The sequence below is a fragment of the Sinocyclocheilus grahami genome, unplaced genomic scaffold (assembly GCF_001515645.1).
Source record: "Sinocyclocheilus grahami isolate Dianchi unplaced genomic scaffold, SAMN03320097.WGS_v1.1 scaffold242.1, whole genome shotgun sequence".
Classification (NCBI taxonomy): domain Eukaryota; kingdom Metazoa; phylum Chordata; class Actinopteri; order Cypriniformes; family Cyprinidae; genus Sinocyclocheilus; species Sinocyclocheilus grahami.
Window position 1 is genome coordinate 1,083,306 of NW_015505421.1, and position 18,762 is coordinate 1,102,067.

The 18,762-nt window shown below is 36.5% G+C and overlaps 1 protein-coding gene across 2 annotated transcripts in view; it reads left to right on the top strand.

Moving 5' to 3' along the window:
* Positions 1-18,762, top strand: part of LOC107597999 (platelet endothelial aggregation receptor 1-like) — a 34,535-nt gene that overhangs the window by 9,075 nt on the left and 6,698 nt on the right. Inside the window, exons 2-13 of one of the 2 annotated variants that reach the window (XM_016289235.1) lie at positions 6,953-7,063; positions 7,969-8,073; positions 8,611-8,711; positions 8,831-8,923; positions 12,852-12,976; positions 13,169-13,290; positions 14,278-14,386; positions 14,476-14,612; positions 16,326-16,538; positions 17,985-18,159; positions 18,244-18,364; positions 18,568-18,731. In XM_016289235.1, the coding sequence (XP_016144721.1) occupies positions 6,957-7,063; positions 7,969-8,073; positions 8,611-8,711; positions 8,831-8,923; positions 12,852-12,976; positions 13,169-13,290; positions 14,278-14,386; positions 14,476-14,612; positions 16,326-16,538; positions 17,985-18,159; positions 18,244-18,364; positions 18,568-18,731 (1,572 nt within the window). In that variant the 5' untranslated portion in view covers positions 6,953-6,956. The remainder of the gene's footprint in view (positions 1-6,952; positions 7,064-7,968; positions 8,074-8,610; positions 8,712-8,830; positions 8,924-12,851; positions 12,977-13,168; positions 13,291-14,277; positions 14,387-14,475; positions 14,613-16,325; positions 16,539-17,984; positions 18,160-18,243; positions 18,365-18,567; positions 18,732-18,762) is intronic. The other variant, XM_016289236.1, reaches the window with a different exon arrangement.

An 18,762-nucleotide genomic window follows, 5' to 3' on the forward strand; every position in this document is an offset into this window, starting at 1 on the left:
TTTTTTTATTAAAAAAAATTGCATTTTCATAATATATTCATTTAATAAAATGTAATAAAAAACACTAGAAACAGAAAGGTCTTTAAATGTAATACAAAAATACAAAAGCACTTGATGGTTATTTTAGGAGGCGTGTTTAGTCATTCAGATTTTCTTTCTCAAGCAGTTCTTTACAGTGGTGTTTATATGGTTTTCATCACAATTACTTGGGCAACAGCATGTGAAAGCTGGTAAAGGGGGGTTTTAGCTTAGGGTTGGCAGACAGCAACCAACATGTCACTTCATCTGCTAAGAGTGTTTGGGTTTGAGACCTCTGTTACTCATATGGTGAAGAACAGTATTACAAATCCATCTGTGCTGTGAACAGCCATTCCCCTCGAAGCTCTGTGTTTTCTGTTAAAAGTAAAAACAGAAACGTGTTGCTGTTTGCAGAAAGGAACAAATTGTGCTGTGTTTGTGGCATATCCTAACAGCAATGCAAAAACTGAGTTATGAGGGTTAAACATTCCAGCTATTCCTATACATCAAAAGTGAAGATGCTTGTTGATGTTGTTCTCTCACTATAAAGAAAGATTAGGAGAAAATGTACTGTGTGTATTTGTAATTATTTGTTTTTTTGAAAAGAACATCATTAATGTAAAGTACTAAATCAAATATTCCATTACACAGTTAGGTGAATAATTGAATAATGATAGATAAATCAAATAACAGTATCCCAGGCAAATAAATAAATCTGAATTACATGATATAATGCTATGAATTATATACAGAACGATTTTCAATATAAGGGATGTCTTAATAACAATAAACTATGAGTTCAGATTGAATCATCAATTGGTCTATAGGTTATGGTAATTAATGAAGATATTTAAAATATAAATCGAATTGAAATAATAAATAATAATATTTAAATGATATATAATGAGTTTGTATATAAAATAATTATAATTATTTTTATAATTACATTTTACAATTATAAAATAATTTCTGTAATTAGTTACTAAATTAATTAAAAACACTTTGCAATAATAAAAAAAAATTTTTAACCTACAAATCTAAATTAATTGTCTTTGCAAAGTCACATTTCAACTGCAATGTATCCATTGTCACTTGAGATGCATCAGAACGAACTCTAGCTGCCAGTTTTTTGTGATTTTCCAGTGTAATTATGGCTTGTATGGCCCATAAGTGAATATTCTGGCGGTTTAGACCCGGTCCCTATATGACGCCTTCCCACAATCCCACCAGACTCTGCTCTTCCTGTGTGGCGGTAATGTTTTTTTATGAGGTAGGTAATGTGCGTAAATAAAATTGCACCAAGCTGCATAAAACAGCCAGCTCAAATCATGAAGCGTTTGGCCTGAGAATTATTTTTCTAGCAGAGACATAAACATATGATTTTACAGTATGAATCTGCAACACAAAATACTCCTAGTGAGTCGGGGTTTGCCAAACCCAAGCGTTTACCATAGAAATACACATCACCACAGCCTTTGAGATTAGTGTAGCATTAAACATGGAAAAACGGGTGGGGTGCAATATTGCACTGACTCACTAACCCCTGGTTTATTGATGAGGGGTTCACTACCCCCCACCCCCATACTTAAAGACACATAGACACACACTATGTGGCGCTACACTGAACCCAGACCATAACAAACTAAACACTTTGTGGTGCGGAGGCTGAGAGTGTGTTTTGAAATTCAGCCCCAGATGTTTTATATTATGGGGCTTTTATGCCAGTTTACCGTAACTTAGATTTACTGGTTTAATTGGAGTTAGTGTCTGAGCCAGGACTGGGGTTTTGGTCAGATGACAGTCAGCTTTGCATTATTAGTCTCTTTCTGGCAAGGTAAACAACGGTGTGGCAAATAACATACATCCGTACTGCCAGAACAGGAGCGGGTCAGCGACAGTACCGTTGTTATAATAGACAACAGCAACCCTTCGCTCACTCTCAGACTGTTGAGATGTTTTTATGAGGTTGAATGTGATTGAAACTGAGTTTGACTTTGGTTTGAGTGGTTAGTGCAGTCATGAACTCTGTCTCCTTCTGGCTTTGAATTAATGTGTACTAGCTCGAACAACAATCAATCATTTACAGTCAGGCTATTATGTAAGGGATAATGCATGGCTAGGTGTGCATAAAACTATTTTAATGCACAACATTGAGGCATAGATCCACTCAATGCAAAGGTATGCATTAAAATAACTTGTGCCGCTTATATCATTGTCACTTGCGAGCATGGACAAGTTAAACTGTCATTGACGTTTGCTGAGCAAACTTATGATTAAAATAAGGGTGTGTGACCACCAAAGTGTTTTTCTTGAGCCTAGTGCATGTTTCAATTGTTTTCAATGGAAGCGTTTTTTTGAGTTCGGCACAAAATGTTGAAAAATGTTAAACTTTGTGGAAAATGCAGTGTTTATCACTGTCACTTTCTATCCAGTTGTCTAGTCGCAGTGGAGGAGGGGCAGGACAAATAACACACCAACAAACCGTCACATCCTACTTGTGCTACAATGGAGAAGAAGTTAATATTTCTCGTCTGTTCTCTGTACCAGATACCACCAATACTGATATGAAAAATAATGCTTAGAAAAAAATGTAATTAGTGAGAGAGTAAGACGGGAGTGTGAGTTATAATGATATATAATGATCAGAGTTTATTTTTTGATAATGACAGGCTGACTGTGTAATATCCTACTTATTATTCATTACCAAATCAATTAAAAAATATTGGTTTGACTATTATTGGTGATTAGTTTTAAAGTATAATGTTTACTGGTCATTATACAATGTAAAAAATATTTTTTGAAGTTGTAAATAAAGATTATTGGAGTATGTTTTATCAGAAAATGCTATTCAAAAATGTTACTTGCCGTTTCTTTGTAATTGTTTGTGAAATTTACTAGCAATTTCCGATTGAAAACAGTTTCAAAGTAAATCCTACACTAATTTTTTTAAGTGTACGAAACTGACCCATCAAGTACTCCAGAGAGCAATAAACTGTTCTGCTTGTGTACAACAAACTACTCAAATTAAATCTAATGAAATGTAAAAATTGCAATGTCAAATAAACTGCAACAATAAATTGTGTGTATGAACACACGCTTTGAGGAGCAGGCATGCGGTATGACCTCACAGATAAGCTTCAGCTGGCCGTGTTCCCAAAGATCTGGCTACTGTTGTGTTGCCACCATCCTTTTTTAAAACGGAAGGGCCAAATACACTGGCTTTCCGAATGGCCATGAATTTGTGTTCAGTCCTGCATCTTCCAAGTTCTGATGTCAGTTTTGGATGCTCTCTGGAGGGGCGTAGAGGTTTATGTGTTATTTTTACGAATAATACACAAATCTGATTCTTTGTTGAAGTGGATTTCTAACAGCGGCTTTAGAAAGACATGTTGACTGTTTAAGAGCTTATTTTTCTCATTTTCCAGCCTTTCCCCAATATACTTCATAGCAGATTTGGCAGTTTCAGTATATGTGCTTCTTTGCTTGAATGACCGCGCGTTAGTTGGATCCTGCCAGGATATCTGCTCTTTGCTACATTTGTCAGTGGTCTGTGGAATTGGAGGAGAACTGGAATGATTATTATGAGATGTTATATTAGAGACTATTTATGCATGCGGAGAGCTATTATGCAACCTTTCTCCCCCCTCTCTCTCTCTCCTTTTTTGTTTCCCTGTCTTTCTGGCTGTCTTTTTTGATGGCTCATTTTTCTTTTCTTCTTATTTTCCTTTCCCTGTGTCCCTCCGTTCCAAATAATGACTAATCTTTTCTCCTTAAATTAGCATGCAGCCTCAAGCAGTCGTGGAGAGGGACAGGAAAGGAAATAAGGAAATCTGATCAATGCCATGAATTGTAGAATAACCCCATGCACCAGCATTAAAACCTAAAGAGTTTTTAATCTAAATTTAATTCACTCTAATCAAAGCTGAAATAGACTTACGAGAAACTGTGACTGCATGTTCATTTTTTTTCAACTTTTATTAGTGTTCCTAAAGTAGTTTGCAAAAAGTGCACAAGGTACTCTTGGGCTAGTTATGCCCACCTGACCTCAATCGGAAACATTTCATCACTAAATAGAGATGCTAAATAGATCAGAATGAAGGTATCTTGAGAGGCTTTTCTAAAATGTGGATTATTTTTAACTTGACACAGTTTCTTAAAACCACAGTGCACACTGCAGGATGTTCAAAAACAGCATGAGATGCAACACTATGGCCAAAGCAAAGCTCCACACGAAAGAGCCATTAGCTCCTATAATGAAACATTCAAGAGACATATTACTTTTTTAGTTGAGAAAGAAATAGTAAGAGCACTAGCTATGCTGTTCTTGAATTCAACCATCAATACATAGACTGATGAGTCTATTTTTTAGTCTATTTGAGAAGTCTCTAAAACCTAAGGTATAGACCCAGAAACAATTACTGTTCATGTCAAATCGGATGTAACAGACAAATGACTCGTGATACATTGAGCAAAATTCAGTTGTGAAATCTGTGATGACTCTGAACGATTCGCTTACTGAGTCCGATTCAAACCACTAATTCACAGGCAAGTTTGAGGCCGTTTGTGAATCTTTTTCACTGGCTCGTTAAATAAAACCAGTTCATGAAAGCTCATTTTCAGGTATCACGTCTCATGCTTTGTTTGTTGTACAATAATAAGATATCAACGCACACACAGTTTCCCCAGTTGTCTAGATGTTAAATTATTGTCATATCAAATAAAACAGTTAAAACCATGGAAATTCAATCACAGTATCCAACTGCATGAAAAGCTTATATCTTGTGTGAATGATAATCCTGTGAATTGACTTTGGACTCTTCCCGAGCATGAGGACTGCACTTTACTGAACCAGCCAGAAAGAGATGACTACATGTGTTTTCATACATTTTCCATTCTGCTCTTATCTTCACCCAGGAGCAGCCTTGTGAGGCCTTTTAAATGACAGAATGTCTTTGGTTTGGGTGATCAGAGCACTCTCACTCACGCTAATACTCGGATGTGGAGCATTTGACATTTGTGAGTGGGTCCCCTAAAAATAACCTGCCGTATGGTACTCATTTTTAATGTGGCACCAATCCTTGGTGTCAGATGCAAACAAAATGTTGATGAAAGAAATCCTGCACTCTCTCTCCCCTTCTCGTTTGTGCCGTGTCATGCGTCCTCCACATAATTTGTCCACATGAAAGCAGGCGAATGCGGGCACCGCATCTGTTCGGCTCATTAAAATCATCTCATGGTTTAATACTGCACCTTTTAAAGCCCTGCAGCCCTGCAACAGTTTAGCAAGAGCGATCAGACTCACTTGGATCTTACATGACTAACTCCAGGCTCAAATGGACAACATTACAAAAAATCTAGTTGGCATTGGTGCCAACATTTGTTTTCCTGCAAGCAGCAATGAGCGAACAGTGCCATGATGTCTGATTTGTGCACAAATGACTCTTATGAACTGTTTTTTTTAAAACAAGTCACTCAAAAAAAGATTTGCGATATACTCACTTGTTAGTTACCAGGTTGAATCAGTCAGTGAAACATAATTGAGGTCCCAACAAAAAGTCAGGAACCATTACTGTGATGTATATTTTAAATGATGTATAATTATAATTATAGATAAATATAATTATATAAAATATATTTATATTTTTTTAAATATTATTGGTTATTGTTTACTATAATGAAATGTAATTGTAATGTTGAATCAACCGTAAAGGAAACTTATTTCAGGAGTAATTCTGATGTAATTCCAATTCCAGATGTTTTTAAACTCACTTTTTGTTACATCCTCCTCCTAGATGGAGATATAGCATCTGCTTTCTGTGCTAAAAATAATATTTTTATATTAACGTTGCATGTGTCATAAACTTATTGTGATGGATTTTGTATTGAGGTAGCACTTGAACAGTCAGCATCCTTGCACAAGCCAAGTATCCTGCTAGAGATGTACACAATTTCAGCATAATATAGCATAAAACTGTTGTTTACTTAGATGTAAATGCAATTAATGCAGCCTTGGGTTCAGATTTAAACCACTTGTTTGTCACAGACTCTCTGTCATGGTGCGCTGCTCATTAAATATGCTTCTAGTTTCTCAGCTCACAGGAATCCTAATGTGGTCGCAAACACTTTTTCTAACAAAGCCCTGAAAAAAAACAAAAAAAAAGAACAGGGAGAATATACTCCACCCCAGTAAGGGGACCTATAATATCCTATAGCTCTTAATGAAAGCCTGACATCTACCCACAATATTCTGGCCTCTTTAGTTCTGTTTGTATCTAGTTTGATTTAGGATTTGCATGTGATGATGAACTGACTTTTCATATGACTTTTTCAGAGGTTTCAGTGTTATTGCACAAAGTTTGCGTTTCTTTATTCATCCTCAAACCAAACAGGCAGTGATTTGTGATTCAATATCATTTCAGATAGTTTATTTCACTCAAAAGGTCTACTAGACCAGGGGTTTTAATTTTTTTTGATGCCACAGACCCCCAAAAATGATGTTCCCCTTGGGAGCAACCCCCTTCCTAAAATATAAAGACACCTACAGTGGGGAAATATCAAGACACAATAGTAATTCCAATAGGTGTCCAGACAGGGAAGACCTCTGTTAACACCGACACTGAAGGAATAGACTCCTTATAGTGCCAGTACGTATCCTGAGATTGCTCTGAAGACTGTGTGTGTGTCCTGTGTATGTGTGTGTGTGAAAGCATGTGCTCATAAAGTTACTGTTAGTTTCCGAAATCCTCACCATGGGAGGCTTGTCTGTCCCTTTCCTACGAGTGCCTAAAGCATCCTCATAAATAAAACCAGATGGCTTCAATATGTCTTAAAATGGAAGGAGAGTTTTGCATTGGCCTTGCAGTGTCACATCAACAGTTCTGATAGGCAGAGTTTTAGTGTTTTATAAGTTAGTTGACTGTTTTTCTCTTTACAGCAGGATGAAGACGGCGGAGATCTGTGTGGTCCTGTTTGTCTTGGGCTGTGTGTGTGAACTGTCATTGTCTTTGGACCCCCGAGATCCAAATGTTTGCAGCTTATGGGAAAGGTAAGAATCATCTGCTCCAATATAGAGCACAGAAAGCAGTGCCAATAGAGATGATCTGCTCCAATGCATGATGGCAACCAAAACTGCTGTTGTAGATCAATGTCTACAAGTCAAACAACAACAACACGGTAAAAATCCAGTCAAAATGTGAAAATGTAAAACTCAGTCTAAAGGATCTAAATATAGTTTGTTAAACGAGATACCCAAATGTTACCCAAGAAGCAAAACTGCAAAACATATCAAGACCAGTTTCAGACAATATACTTCATGTTTTAAACAATTATTATATTATATTATATATATATTTTTAAATGTCTGTGACCCTATAGGACAGGGCTGTCCAAACTCGGTCCTGCAGAGCCGGTGTCTTGCATGGTTTAGCTCCAACTTGCCTCAACACACCTGACTGGAAGATTCTAGGCCTAGTAAAAGCTTGATTAGCTGGTTCAGGTGTGTTTAATTAGGGTTGGAGCTAAACTCTGGAGGACACCGGCCCTCCAGGACCGAGTTCGGACAGCCCTGCTATAGGACAAAATGTTTGGAAATGGATGGATGGAAATTTTTACAGCTTTTAAAATTTATTTGTGAATCATTAAACCATAAAATGTAAATATCTTTTAAGTCAGAAAGTCTACATTTTTTTATGTAGGGAAAAAAAATATGTGAGATCCTTTTCAAGTAATCTCTACCACAGACCTTATTTTACTCATAAATTCAAAACTGTCATTCGAAAAAAAGTGAATTCTCTTCTCAGTTTTAGCTCTACAAACTGGGCAGCTCTGTAATACCCTTGAGCAAAACACTCTACCAGGACATTTCCAGCAATTATTGTGTGGTACATCAAGTTGAATGATGCAAAATAACAAGTGACTGGTGAACATGACAAAATCTTTGTTCCTTTCTAGTTTCACCACTTCAGTGAAGGAATCATATGCTCAACCTTTCGACCAAGTGAAGTATGAAGAGACTTGCTTTGAACCCTGGAGCGCTAACAAATGCACCCGGCACAGGTGACATACACTGACAAACACACATGCACTCAAGCATTTGCTCACAGTTACACTGAGCTGACTTAGACTGAATGCAGCAAGAATTCTTTCATCCTACTGAGCTGCAGAGGTTTTCGGTCATTGAAGGGATTGTTTGGTTTGTAAAGTCTGAAAATTGCTTTGAATCCAAATAATTGTGATGCTGGCGTTCACACACGCTCCCTTTATTATAATACTGGCATGGAAACTTGCTCTCCCTGCCGGTCTTACACTGGCTCCCAAAGGCCTTTTTAAGTTGAATCTGAAATAAGGCGAATGGGAAGGGTACCGAACTTTTAATACATTTCTAAATATTATATTTTTCTGTAAAAAAAAAGGTGCCAAATGTTGATCCAAGACAACTATTGAATCAGAAGTCTCTATAGTATATTCCAACAACAGCTGATTTGTGATAATGAAATAATGACTACTGTGTGGTGTACTTGCATTCAGACTGTGTATTTTTCCATGTTTAAAATTAAGGTTATTAAACTTTTATTTCTCTCATTCACTCTCCAGGATCACCTATAAAACACTTTATAGGCAGGTGGTGAAAATGGACTATCGTAGGAGGTATCAGTGCTGTCGTGGCTTTTATGAGAGCAGAAATAAATGTGTTCGTGAGTATTAAATTTATGTTTTACCTCTACCTTAATGGTTTTGACCGGTTTGTTTTTGTATTTTGTTTATGTTTCCCTTCCTGCTCTATGTGTGTGTGTGTGTGTGTGTGTGTGTGTAGCACGTTGCACTAAGGAGTGTGTCCATGGCCGCTGTGTAGCACCTGATCGCTGCCAATGTGAGAGCGGCTGGCGTGGAGAAGACTGTTCCAGCTGTGAGTAATGCGCCACACTTTCTCTCCTTCTCATTCTGACACGCAAAAACAACCAAAAAGTGCAGCATTTAAAAGCATTATAAGTGCAAAAGCTGACATGAAAGCTGTTTTAAAAATCATGGAACTTCTTTGCTTTCTTTAAAGATACCTTTTTTATGCTAAATTCTAATTGCATAATGCTTTGCAACAAGCTATGTTAAAAATGAATCCAAGATGGTGGACAGAGGAAGAGCTATGTTGATTATAATAAGTATATTTAGAATTCATCTAATACCTGAAACTGCACACAGTTTCATAAGGAGAGACATTTCACTAGTGAGTGTTCTGGCTTCATGTGTCGTCATCTGTTAGTGTTGCTGCACATATTTTTATTGGGCCCCATTTTCACACTTTTCTTTTTCCTCTTGTTTTCTTTTCCCCCTCTCCTCTCTCTGCATCTGCTCTCTCCTTAACTCTGTTCCTTTTCTTTCTTTTAGTATGTGTATGTATCATCAAAATAAAAATAACAGCTAAGGTTTCTAAAGCATCTCCATTTTTTTCTCTATTTCTCCACATACAAATTATGCAGTCCTGTGTTATTTTAATATTATTTATATTAGACATTTGTAACTTAGATTTTTTAGTTTTCATTTTAGCTTTAGTAATTTTGTTTTTTGTGACTTTTTAATATTTAAATTTCATTTATTTTTAATTGTTTTTAGTTTTTGTAATTTCAGTATTTCAATGTAAACTTTTTTCAGTTAGTTGCAAACATTTTTCATATAATAGTTTTCACATAATATATGTGACCATGGACCACAAAAATACATTGTATGGGTCAAAATGATTGATTTTTCTTTTATGCCATGTTCTTGTTCCATGAAGATATTTTGTAAATTTCCTACTGTAAATATATCAAAACTTAATTTTTGATTAGTAATATGCATTGCTAAGAACTTCATTTGGACAACTTTAAAGGCAATTTTCTCAATATTTAGATTTTTCTGCACCCTCAGATATTCAAATAGTTGTATCTCGGCCAAATATTGTCCTATCCTAACAAACCATACATCAAAAGAAAGCTTATTTATTCAGCTTTCAGGTAATGTATAAATCTCAATTTTGAAAAATTGACCATTTATGACTGGTTTTTGTGGCCCAGGGTCACACACACACACACACACACACACACACACACACACATACATACACATACACATATATGAGATTTATCAGATTTATTTCAATTAACAAAAATGATTTCTGATGCTGCCAACTGAACCCTTTATAATTTTGGGTTATTATAATAATTGAACGGAGATTTTTCTGCACCCTCAGATATTCAAATAGTTGTATCTCGGCCAAATATTGTCCTATCCTAACAAACCATACATCAAAAGAAAGCTTATTTATTCAGCTTTCAGGTAATGTATAAATCTCAATTTTGAAAAATTGACCATTTATGACTGGTTTTTGTGGCCCAGGGTCACACACACACACACACACACACACACACACACACACATACATACACATACACATACACATATATGAGATTTATCAGATTTATTTCAATTAACAAAAATGATTTCTGATGCTGCCAACTGAACCCTTTATAATTTTGGGTTATTATAATAATTGAACGTATGTCGTATGTTTCTCTTATTTTTTTTAATGTTTGATGTTCTATGAAAACATACTGTAACTTAAAAAAGCCAAAAATAAATAAATAAAAAGCTTTTAATGAAACTAAATTACTAAACAACTCATGACCTTCTGCAACACAGAATGATACACTGACTGTCCAATACATGACCGTCCAGTGTTTACTGTAGTATCTTGGCCTGTAATACTGATATGATTTGTAAAACTGGTTTCAGAAGAGTACAATGCCTTACAGGCTCCTAAGTGGAGTTTACATAAATGTAATGGAAACTCAAGGCTCTGGTTCTAGGCAGAAGACCCTTCTCTCTAATTTGGTCCTGCTTTTTGTTTGGTTGGACTGTGAAACCCCATTATTAGCTCGCATTGGCAGGAAGAGGCTTGACACTTCCTGAATGCATGTGTGTTGGGAGGTTTGTGGGAAATTAGAGAGGTTTGAGGTTTAAATACACATTTCTCCCACTCTGTCCTGAAAGACCAAAGGCCAAGCTCTATCAAACTGCTATACAACTTCTTGTCTGTTTAAAATTATACAAATAAGATCACTATTATAAAGTAATTATACAAAACAGCCTGCAGAATAAACTAAAAGGTACAGGGCATGCTGCACAAAGCAAAAACATCATTTAGAGTTGGATGTCCATAATGGTGTGCATTTTCACATTAAAAAGATATTCATGGCTAACTATTTAAGGATGGGCTTCTGGGAAATTGCCTTTTAAGACCTTTAACCTAACAACAGCTTTTCTCTTAGGGACTAGAGAGGAATTTTCCCACATTTAAAAAAGACATTCCACATCTACTGGCAACGTGCTGTTTGATAAAACTACTTATATTTTATTCACTTTCATCTTCAGACAAGATAAACATGTGACTCACATGGACAAAGAGAGTGAAAATGATCTGCTTCATATTCATCGTTTATAATATTCCATCACAAGTTTGTCATTTCAGATGATGCGGATTTATCCTGATGGACTTTAGGGCATAGGGGCTTGGGAACAGAAAACTGGACTTGTAATGTAGTTCATGGAAGCAGCCTTGAATTGAAAATCAAGCAAGTTCTGAGGCTTCCTCTTGTCTGTTTAAAGTGGTATGAATGAGCTTTTAGAACTATGTCAGCTCAGTGTTTGAATCGAGACAGCTGGTGAGCTCCAGTTTTCTTCAGCCACTTCCTAAAGCTTGACATGTGAACGTGGGGTGTTGGAATCATTCACTTCCCCTGCTGTCAGAGTTTCAGACCCCAGGACTCTAAATCTCTGTCCTGAAGTAGAAGATATTATAGAATAAACCTTTTGCAAACAGTCTGCAGAATATATAAAAACTATAACAAAAATTTGTGAAAACAGTGACGTCATGCGCATGCGTATTGCGTGTTAAGTCTATAGGTACAGTATGTGAGCAGGCGCATAGTGTTCCTTTTCAAAGTGATATCGCCAACTACTGGCTTGGCATACATAATACAGCAATTGTAGTCTTTTTCGCAGGTCAGTGGGGGATTGTTTTGACAACGTTATCAACTGTAAGCAAAATGTTTCAGAAACACAAAGGAAAACATTTTCCAGTTTGTAGTACATTGTACTGAAGAATCATGTGACACTAAAGACTTTGCCAGCACAGGAATTAATTACATTTTAAAATATATTAAAACAGAAAACATAAATGGTAGTAAAAATAAAATAAATACATATAATTTTCATACTGTACATGTTTTCCTATCAAAACAGAAAGAAATCATTCAGTACAATGGAATACAGAAGTTAACTAGTATCGTAGAAGCCAAATGAGCTCAGAACCTCACTGATTAATGATCTCTTTGAGTTCCCTGACATGCTCTGCATGAGTGTGTGTTTATGTGTCTGTTTCTGTGATGGATTCCTCTTCTTAACCCCTAAAGGGTACGTGTCATCAGTTTAGGTTGTGTCATGACCGAAATCCAATCCCTGTGTGAGCGCTGGCCTGAGCTCTCTCTGAGGTCCGGCCAAACACCATCTGTAAAATTTCCCATTTGAAACTCATTCCTTCTGTTGAGCTCCGTACAAATTCTCTGGTCAATCACGCTATCAATTTGTTATGCTCTAAATGCCAGGGATGCTCAAGAGAATCTCTGAAGTATTCAGGAATCCCTTAGCGCCGACTTGCTCAAATGACCAAACACAGTCAGACCAACTTAAGACAATAAGAAAACCAGTTTAATCCAAAGAAAAGCTTCTTGTAAATGCATCTGAACAGACTTTTTAATATGCGTGTTTGCTGATTTCTCAGAATTAGCTGAATTTGTGTTTAGCATGTAATGCCCAGCAATGGGGTCCAGGCTGCAGGCAGCGCTGTGAGTGCCAGAACGGGGGAGAGTGTGACGTTATTAAAGGAAGCTGCCAGTGCCCAGCCGGATACACTGGTGAACACTGCCAGGTACAGCCACACCAACAGCCTCTTTATTAAATGACCTGCTTTTATTCAAGTAAAATATATTATGTCTAGATGAAGTATACATTCAAAACTTTACATTACTATGTGATTTGGGAGATGATATTCAAAAAAGCTAAATTTACAATATATAACAAAGTTTCATTATTTGAATTCAACATATTTTCTTCCTGTCAGGAGCCCTGTCCTGCAAAGTCATTCGGTCAGGGCTGTCTGCAGCAGTGCCTGTGTGGAACAGGAGGATCCTGCAATAAAATCACTGGTGAATGTGTGTGCAGAGATGGATTTACTGGAACTCTGTGAGTGCTGGAAGTACCTTAGAATAATAATGTGGCTTCTTACTGCTCTCTGTATATTATGGAAGGATTTTAAATGCTAAATTTACTCTTGTTACATATGCCTATGTATATTTTTACATACCTCACATTATCCTTATTTTAAAGCATTTCGCTGACATTATATACAGTACAGTATGTTGTGTCACGCATGGGCACATATCATATACAGTAAACAGTAGTCTTCCTTATCTTTGCTGCATTTAGTTCAAAAACACAGTCAAAGGAAATTTCATTTGACTGTCTTAGTACTGGAAAACAACACTATTTTAGTATTATTTATATGCTATTATAGTATTTATCAGGTTTTTAAAATGTATTTTCATTTTAATTCTCATTTAAGTTTTAGTAATTTGGTCATGTACGTATGCCATTTTTATTAGTTCTTCATTTGTTAGATTTCTGTTTAGTTTTAATTCAGTTTTCCAGATTTCCATTTTAGTTTTAGTAGTACTTCATATAAAATGTATGCAGTTTTTTGTATAATATTTTTACATTTTATTTTATTCCAATTACTGAAAGCGTTTTTGGTTAACAATAACAACACTGTTGAAAAAAACTTCATGCATATGTTATTTCATGTATTAATTTTACAATTAATATTCAGATTGAATTTTCTTCCCATTACAAATTAAATGACCAGCATACCAATTTGAATGAAAAGTTGAATTGAAAAAATGATTTCAGAAATCTTCTGAATCTGACCTTTTGTACAAAGGAGTTCACATGGTCACTATAACAAATTTACCTATTTGTTTAGTGACCAAAAAAAAAGTGTGTATCTGAAATCTTCCTTAATTCCTTCATTTTACTCCATAATGTTTTGCAGTTTTACATTTTTACAATCCTAAAACATTATCATTGTTTGTCCAGGTTTGAACTGAATTTCGAATCAGATTTTCACTGTGCACCTCACTACTGTATATGGTGTGACATGTCTCTGTCGCTCAGGTGCGAGGAGCCGTGCATGAGGCCGAGCCGATGTCCTGTACGCTGCCCGTGTCAGAATGGAGGCATCTGCCAGGGGAGAGGGGTGTGTTTGTGCCCACCTGGCTGGATGGTGAGAAATCTGTGTACCGGTTGTGTTTTTTTATTTTTTATTCTTAGTTGAACATCCATTTTTAGCCTCTCTCTCTCTCTCTGTTTCAGGGTGCAGTGTGTACTGAGAGGTGTCCACCGGGCCGTTTTGGTCCAAACTGTGCTAAAGAATGTTTGTGTCATAATGGAGGCCACTGTGATCCAGAAAAGGGCCAATGTCAGTGTGATGCAGGCTACACTGGAGACAGGTCTGCATCATTTTAATATTTGCATTTTGCATTATTTTTTCCCTAATATCTGCAGTCCTATCAGAACAGACCTGACACTTGTTTTTGGGTCACAACCCACCAGTTGAGAAACTATGTGCTAAATGACAACCAGAGCCGGCCCAAGTCATAAGCGAACTAAGCGGCTGCTTAGGGCCCCCGTGGCCACCAGGGGGCCCCCAAGAGTACAAAAGCAATATTAAATATTTAAATTATTTATACGCATCATCTTATTATTTCAATAGCGATGCAGGCACAATAGCGCTGTATGACTTTTATTTAGTTTTTCCTTCTTTATTCAAAATATCCACAAATTTGTTAACTAGTCTAAATCATTAACTATATGATACAGCCTATTCTGATTGTCAAATATGTGTAAATTAATTTTTGACATTTAAACAACATTAATGACCACGTTAGTTGATCTATAATGCGCGCTGGATGCTGTAGTGTGGATCTGTCGAATTTACATCTTCTATATTCACCCATTTCTCCCGAAATACATGAAAGTAAGTGGCCAGTGAATATAACATTTTAATTGAAAGGTTTATTATTGACGCTTTCCATAGAAATCAGTATGTATTTTACAAACTATAAATTTCTTTTTTTGCTAGTACTTAATTGAAATGTCTATTTAAATGTCCGAAATCTTAAAATAAATGAAATAAAGCGGTTGAAAACACTGAACAGTTCACCTAACCCTTTCAGTGGCTCAGCGCCAGCCAAAGCGCAGCACGTCAAAGGGTTAAAATCGATCGCATTTCGGGGGTGGAGGGAGGACAAATTGAACCTGGGGTGGGAGGGGGCCTGGCTGACTAGTTAATTAGCATAGCCTAGGTAGGGTATCTTCTTGTTTTAGGGAAGTTCATGTTTGATTAAACATCCGTAAATAGCCTTGACATCATAATATAGGCCTATTATAATATTTTACTTAGCTAGTTTTTGATTAAAGTTTTTGTCTTCTGTATAAAAATAACTTTCCTGTCTATATATTTTTGTAATAAAAATAAGCTTCTTTTTCATAAACTTGGTGCTGATAACAGCTTAACATTATTTACCTTAGCCTACCATTGGGGTCTTGCTATATTCCAATATCACTATGCCTCAGTTAGCTAGTTATAGATTAAGAGTTGTTGTTTTAGATGTGTGTTTAATAATTTATGTTGTTAAAATAACATTCTGTTCCACAAATGCATTGTCACCTAGTTTATTTAGCTACTTTTCAGTACACCACATTAAGTACGCCACTTAGCACTGTAAGACTTCGAATGTTAAAGTGCAAATTAACACCTGACCACACTTATGGGTTTGCTACTGTTACAATTAAAAATCATAGAAGGGTAAAAACATAACAGGCAGACATTGGTATGACGTAAGCAACACAGCTACAACAAATAGAATCGATAATGGGTGTGTGAATAATCAAGCATTGACAATAATCAGTCGTATTGGCGGCACTGAGGGGTCCCCATGTAAAATTCTGCTTAGGGCCCCATAAAGGCTTGGGCCGGCCCTGATGACAACTTATTGGTTGTACACTAGTTGGTCATTCAAAGTATTTGGTAGGTATGGATTTGTAGCTCTAGAAAATCTTGAAAAATTCGGAAATCCACAGAAAGCCTCTGATCATTATTTGAGCAGCATGGTTATACTGTATGTTTCCCTCTTGAGTGAGCACGCATGTCTCTTGTGAAGGTGTAACGAGGAGTGTCCAGTGGGCACATACGGTGTGGACTGTAAGGGTGTGTGTGACTGTGCTAACGGAGCACGGTGTTATAACATCCACGGTGGGTGTCTGTGTGAGCCGGGGTTTAAAGGTCCACGCTGTGATCACAGGATGTGTACTGATGGGACCTACGGCATGCACTGCGAACACCACTGCCTCTGCAACTCACAAAACACTCTCAGGTGTGCTGTTACTGATGATCACTAAATTTGATTTGCCACAGACTGAACACAACTACTACAGAAAATTACATGCATTTTGTTCTCAGAACCAGTGCTACTTTAGTATGATTTATGTACTATTATAGTTTTTATTAATATTTAGAATTGTATTTCATTTTAATTTAATGTTTTTGTTTTAATTTTAGTTTTAGTAATTTTGTTATATTTACTAGTGGTTGACCGATATTGTTTTTTGACAGCCGATGCCAATGCCGATATCTTGGAAAGCAGGGAGGCCGATATAATTTTATTTATTTTAATTAATTTTTAAGAAATTTTAAAATTGTTTTAAAAATAAATGTGTTAAATAAACATACTTATACTTTAGATGACAAAGTATTTTTCACAAATAAATAAATATTTAATAAAATTATAATTAAAAAGGAAGTAAACACTGTAATCAACAGGGCACTCAGTATTCTGGGAAGTTTGTGTGCATTAATCATATTTTTTCAAATAAAGCCAAAGTAACACTCATTTTACATGCAGCACACAGTGAAAATGACATGAATATGACAGCGGGCAAATGCATAAAACGCAGCATAATTTAAAATCATGAGTTAAAGCTTGTCGATCGTGCATCTCCAGTGAAGCTGAACTCTCCACCTGTCCGCATTCAATTCGCACGGATCGACCGTTATACAGAGAACACGCGATCATGCAGGATACACATGCACACTTCACAAGATCTCACAACTTGATCCGACTAAGTTTGCAAGGTTTTTGAAATTAGATGTTTATTAGACATGCAAAGATTTGTTTAAATTATATAAATGTGTATTTGCTGAATGCTGACAGCAAACAAGAAAGTATTATAATGTTTGCCTTTCTATTACTAATAACATATAAGCAATCGTTATAAGACTTTGTATACATTAATTTAATTGTTTAACTGTTCTGATCATTAGACAGACTTCTATCCGTATTTAGACAGAACTGTTAACGATGACAGCGAACAAATAGGGAGAATGTGAGCACTGTGTGCCCAGGCGCTGCTGTTCTCAGTGCCGTCAAAATAAAAGTCCCGCCTCGAACGTATCGGCAAAACAGGAAAACTTATCGGCCGATGCCGATATTTAAAAAATGCCAAATATCGGCCGATATATCGGTCGACCACTAATATTTACTAGTTTAGTTTTTTTCTAAACAGTTTTAATTTTTTATCAAAGTTTAATTTTCAGTTAGTAAATTTCAGTTATTGAATAATTTCATTGAATAATTTAAATAGTTTTAGTTAACGTCAACAACACTGCTGAGAACAAAGACAAACTATTTGTGTTGACCAGTTAGTTCTATCAATCAATTGATCATTCTATTAACCAAATGCTGTTTGATAACAAAAATGATCAGCTTGAGTCATTTTCCCACGTGTCACTGTATGTATTGATTGTGTCATGGATATTACAGCTGTCATCCTCTGAAGGGGGAGTGTACCTGTCAGCCTGGGTGGGCGGGGCTATACTGTAATGAAACCTGTGATCATGGTTACTATGGCAATGGTTGCTTGGAGCCCTGCGTCTGTGTGAATGGAGGGGTGTGTGACACGGTGAAGGGCGAGTGCCACTGTGCGCCCGGATACACGGTGAATGGACAGACACAATCACAAACAAAACAACTTCCTCTATACCACGTAATATTCCACATTAATATTCCTGTGTGTGTGTAGGGACTACACTGCGAGAAGCTTTGTGAGAATGGTTTCTATGGGAAGGGCTGCTTGTCTCCCTGTACCTGTGTAAACTCTATAGCCTGCTCTCCCATCGATGGAACATGTTTCTGTAAAGAAGGTAAGTTCTGGTCAATGAATCCAGAGCATCAGTGAGTCAGTAAACAAGTCAAGGACAAATGAACAGACAAACTGAAGGGGACAATGCTATAAAATACTGTTTACTAATGCTCTTTCAATAAAAAATATTATAAATAAACTACCTACATTATTTATTTATAGAACAGTGTCACCCCAACAGTGTTTTTGTGTGTGCGTGTTTAGGGTGGAGAGGCCTTGACTGTTCTATTGCATGTTCAGAGGACACATGGGGTTCTGGCTGCAACTTTACATGTCAGTGTGCAAATGGAGCATCCTGCCACCCTGCCGATGGTTCTTGCAAGTGCACCGCAGGGTGGAGAGGAGCTTCCTGTGACGAGCCCTGTCCAGTAAGTCTTTATCATACAGTGCACATGTATT